The sequence below is a fragment of the Agrilus planipennis genome, unplaced genomic scaffold, assembly GCF_000699045.2.
Source record: "Agrilus planipennis isolate EAB-ADULT unplaced genomic scaffold, Apla_2.0 scaffold265, whole genome shotgun sequence".
Classification (NCBI taxonomy): Eukaryota; Metazoa; Arthropoda; class Insecta; order Coleoptera; family Buprestidae; genus Agrilus; species Agrilus planipennis.
The window spans coordinates 329,947-333,822 of record NW_020438953.1 but is presented as its reverse complement, the minus strand read 5'-3'; the positions used below and the strand labels follow the sequence as shown (position 1 = coordinate 333,822).

Here is a 3,876-nt window from a genome sequence, read left to right as displayed (position 1 = left end):
CACTGCCTTGCACAAATTTTTAAAGAATCACACTGTATACTATAATATTTCAAGAAAAAACCGAAACCCCGCTGTTATGTAAACACTACATATAGAGCAAATGACAACATTGGCACAACCCACACAACTGTGATCTATGACTATGCTCATTGAACTTAACTCTATTGGTAATATTATCTATGAGATAATGTAGTGAAGTATTCACCCTAACGTCAAAGATAAGCTTAATGTTAAGATCTATGTAATAAAATTAATTAATGTTGCACATTTTACGTATTTCTAAATTCAGTTAGATTTAAACAAAGTGATAGATCAATAATATTCGAAATATAATAAAAAGTAAACGTATACTTAAAATTCAAACATGTTTTAAAATTAAATTCAGTGTTTCCGTATCCTGTTTTTTCCCCTTCTACTAAGAAGCAGATCTTTATGTGTTATTGAAGCTTGTGGTGTTTTGTGATACATTTGATATGTTGTTTGATGTTATTACTTAAACTTGGAATAATAAAAGGACTACAGACTAAAACAGCAATTAAGAAAAATGAAAATGGAGTGGACACCTCAAGAAGAAGGCTTACGAGAAATTTTAACACTTTTGAAAGAGTCTCAGTCGCCGGACACAGCTACTCAGAGAGCTGTTCAGCAGGTACTTTTTTATCTAAGAAAAANTTGCCATATGTTCAACTTATCTAATAAAAATACAATATTTTATCATAACTGATAAGATGATTGCTGTAATCTCCGCTATTCCGTGAGTTTTATTTTTAGACGACTGCAAAACGTTCCGGAAAATATTTTAAATTTTTAATAGCGTTTATGTCAGAATTAAAGTTGTTTTGTAAGTGATGACAGAGTGGAATAGTTATGAAAAATAAATCCTAGTCCTACAAGGTACACTTACATAATATTAATAATCACTTATAGACAACATCGAAATCAAACGATTTTAAACAGATACTGTTTCACTTGCTTACGAATGCACTAAGTAAAGTAATCGTAAGTTATTTCATTTGGCACTAATTTCACATTATAAAAATAATGCTGAACCTTAATATTACAGCATTAATAACAACTTTAATTAACCTTATTTGAAATATTAAAATTTACCAGTAAAAGAACATAACTGATGAAAGATATTTAATTAAATAAGTTTGATCATATTATGTTCTCAAAATATAGGTTCATCAATTTGGTATGTTTATTAGTGTTCCTATAACTATAAATATGTATGCCAAGGGATTCCAAAAATAAGGTATTTGCTCATCTAAACAAATCCGACTGATATTTTCAGTTCAGATTCTTATAGCGAAAAGAAATGATGCTTTTATAAAGTGTCCAACTTTTAATATAAAAGGTACGTTAGTGTTGAATTTTATCATTTTAAAGCCCTATTCGTGATTTCGATGACTTAAAAATACTTCATAAACTGTATCATACTTTTTAAATAATGAATTTTTCAGTTTGCTAACTATTCTGATAACGATTAGTCATAAGTAGATGAGACAATTATTTAAGAAATAGTAAATTGTCAAATTATTTAAACATAGGTAATATCGCTTAACGAACCTTTATTAGTGTTGCTACCGGTAATCATTGGAAATGATATTTATTATTGGAGGCGATGTTTATAGATAGGTAATTTTCGAACAATATATTATTTTATTATTAGATCATATTAGTTAAAAAATTATTAATGTATTATTTTAAATATTTTTGCATATTTAAATGTTGTCGATATATTACTACAAGGATTTCCTCTGTAATTTAATTATAGAAAATACCTACCTATAGTGCCTAGTTAATAGTTACTAATATTAATATTTTCTTTGCATTATGCCGAAAGAAAATTGCCTGCATCCTTACTTTTTGAGTCACCTTGCCTGCCTTTACTTTGTTAATCATCACATCAGTCATTTACAATCATATAGATAATTAGTAACCAGTGCTGTATTTTATATGATTCCATCAATAAAAAATGTTTTTCACCGGTGTGTAAAATAGTAATACTACACATCATTCACGGCCACTCATGAATCATCTGTACGATGGGTTGTCTAATTGTAAATGTAATTTTCACCTACTTTCGCTCTGTCAGTTGTAACGTTGTAATGTAATTCTCCAATTTTAGTAAGTAATAATAATTTCGTTACCGTTTTTGGACTTGTAATTTAGAGTAGACCTTTGTATAATTTTACGTATTTATTTTTTCAGTAAATGATGGTGAATTCTGCCAGCAGTTTAATTCTGAACTAGAAGCGCTTGTTTCAAGGTTGGAAAACGTTGCAACAAAATTGGAAAACATTTGCTTACCATTTCAAAAATATACGTAAGTCGTTTTTAGCACTTTATATCAGAATAATTTTTACTTTCAACTAATTAATAAGCAAAAGTTATAATAATAAACAATCCTAAACATAACCTCAACATAGCTGAGAATTAAAATCAGTATCGTAAATCAAAAATTGATTTGGTGTGTTAAAACGTAACTATTTATCCACTTATTATGTTAATGGTTACTTTCTTATCGATAATTAACAGGAGAGAAAATTCTAGTCAAGTTTCCCAACCTATAACTTCCAGTGAAATAACAATTTCTGGTACAGTTATACAGGACAGTGAGAGCATTACAATGAGTGTGCAAGGATTTCAGAACATCATTCAAGGACCTCTGGCTCATTACTTAAACATTTCCCTACAAATAGGTGGAGATGTTGCTGAACAAAGCAAATATGTGAAGAATGCCTTTGATGCCCAGTTTCAATACCTTGTCTTTGCTAGTCAAAATAGGCAACCAGCTCAAGCTGACCAGATTGCCTTTCTTCAGCCAACAAGTCAACAAATTTCTAATATCCAGGATTATCGTGAAAAGCATCGTACTTCACCATTTTTCAATCATCTGTCTGCTATAAGTGAAAGTATTCCTGCCTTAGGATGGGTCACTATTGTATGTACTGCTTTATAAGACCAAAAAAAACCTTTTCTACATTATTTTAAATTATAGAGTCCAGCTCCAGCCCCATACATTAAGGAAATGAATGATGCTGGCCAATTCTATACCAACAGAGTTCTGAAGGATTGGAAAGAGAAAGATAAGAGGCATGTCGATTGGGTTAAAGCTTGGATTGAAACTCTCACTGAATTACAAGTAAGGCAGTCACAATAAATTGTTTTGTGTGATATTAAAATTTAATCTTGTATACTTTCAGAGCTTTGTGAAGCAGTATCATACTACAGGTTTAGTTTGGTCTGGTAAAGGTTCTGCTCCCACAAGTGGTGGTTCTATTCCACCTCCACCTCCACCTGGATGCCCACCACCACCAAGCTTTGAAAACTTTCACATATCTGACGATCCTGGAGTTGATCGTTCTGCTCTCTTTGCAGAAATTAATCAGGGTGAAAATATCACCAGAGGTGATGATTTCTTAGTTAGCATATACAACAGTCTTATTGTATTTTTTTAAGGTTTGAAGAAGGTGACATCTGAAATGCAGACTCATAAGAACCCAACTCTTCGTCAAGGTCCTGTTCCTTTCAAGCCACCAACGAATGTGTCCCCTGTTGGTTCTAAGCCTGCTGCAACAGTTAATAAGTCTCCAGTATTTGCTAGAGATGGCAAAAAGTGGCTAATTGTATGTAACTACTGCATCTTTTTTTTTTCATTGTACAATCGAATTTGTGATTCTTAGGAGTACCAGAAGAATAATCATGGTTTAGTAGTTGATAATGTTGAAATGAACAATGTTGTGTATTTGTTCAAATGCGAGAACTCAACTGTAACCGTCAAAGGCAAACTTAATTCAATTACATTGGACTCTTGCAAGAAAACGTCTATTGTTTTTGACACACTTGTCTCTTCTTTGGAGTTCATTAATT

The 3,876-nt window shown here is 31.4% G+C and overlaps 2 protein-coding genes across 2 annotated transcripts in view; both read left to right on the top strand.

The window, feature by feature from the left end:
• The window catches only part of LOC112903926 (adenylyl cyclase-associated protein 1-like), a gene marked incomplete at its 3' end in the record, with an annotated part of 11,324 nt that extends 7,448 nt beyond the window's left edge, over positions 1–3,876 (top strand). The window contains 6 exon segments of the mRNA XM_025974880.1: positions 2,215–2,329; positions 2,542–2,947; positions 3,005–3,148; positions 3,210–3,414; positions 3,466–3,632; positions 3,690–3,876. Of these exon segments, the coding sequence (XP_025830665.1) occupies positions 2,215–2,329; positions 2,542–2,947; positions 3,005–3,148; positions 3,210–3,414; positions 3,466–3,632; positions 3,690–3,876 (1,224 nt within the window).
• Positions 198–3,876, top strand: part of LOC108741836 (transportin-1) — a 13,537-nt gene continuing 9,858 nt past the window's right edge. Inside the window, exon 1 of the mRNA XM_025974878.1 lies at positions 198–514. The gene's annotated coding sequence lies outside the window, so the exon portion shown is untranslated. The remainder of the gene's footprint in view (positions 515–3,876) is intronic.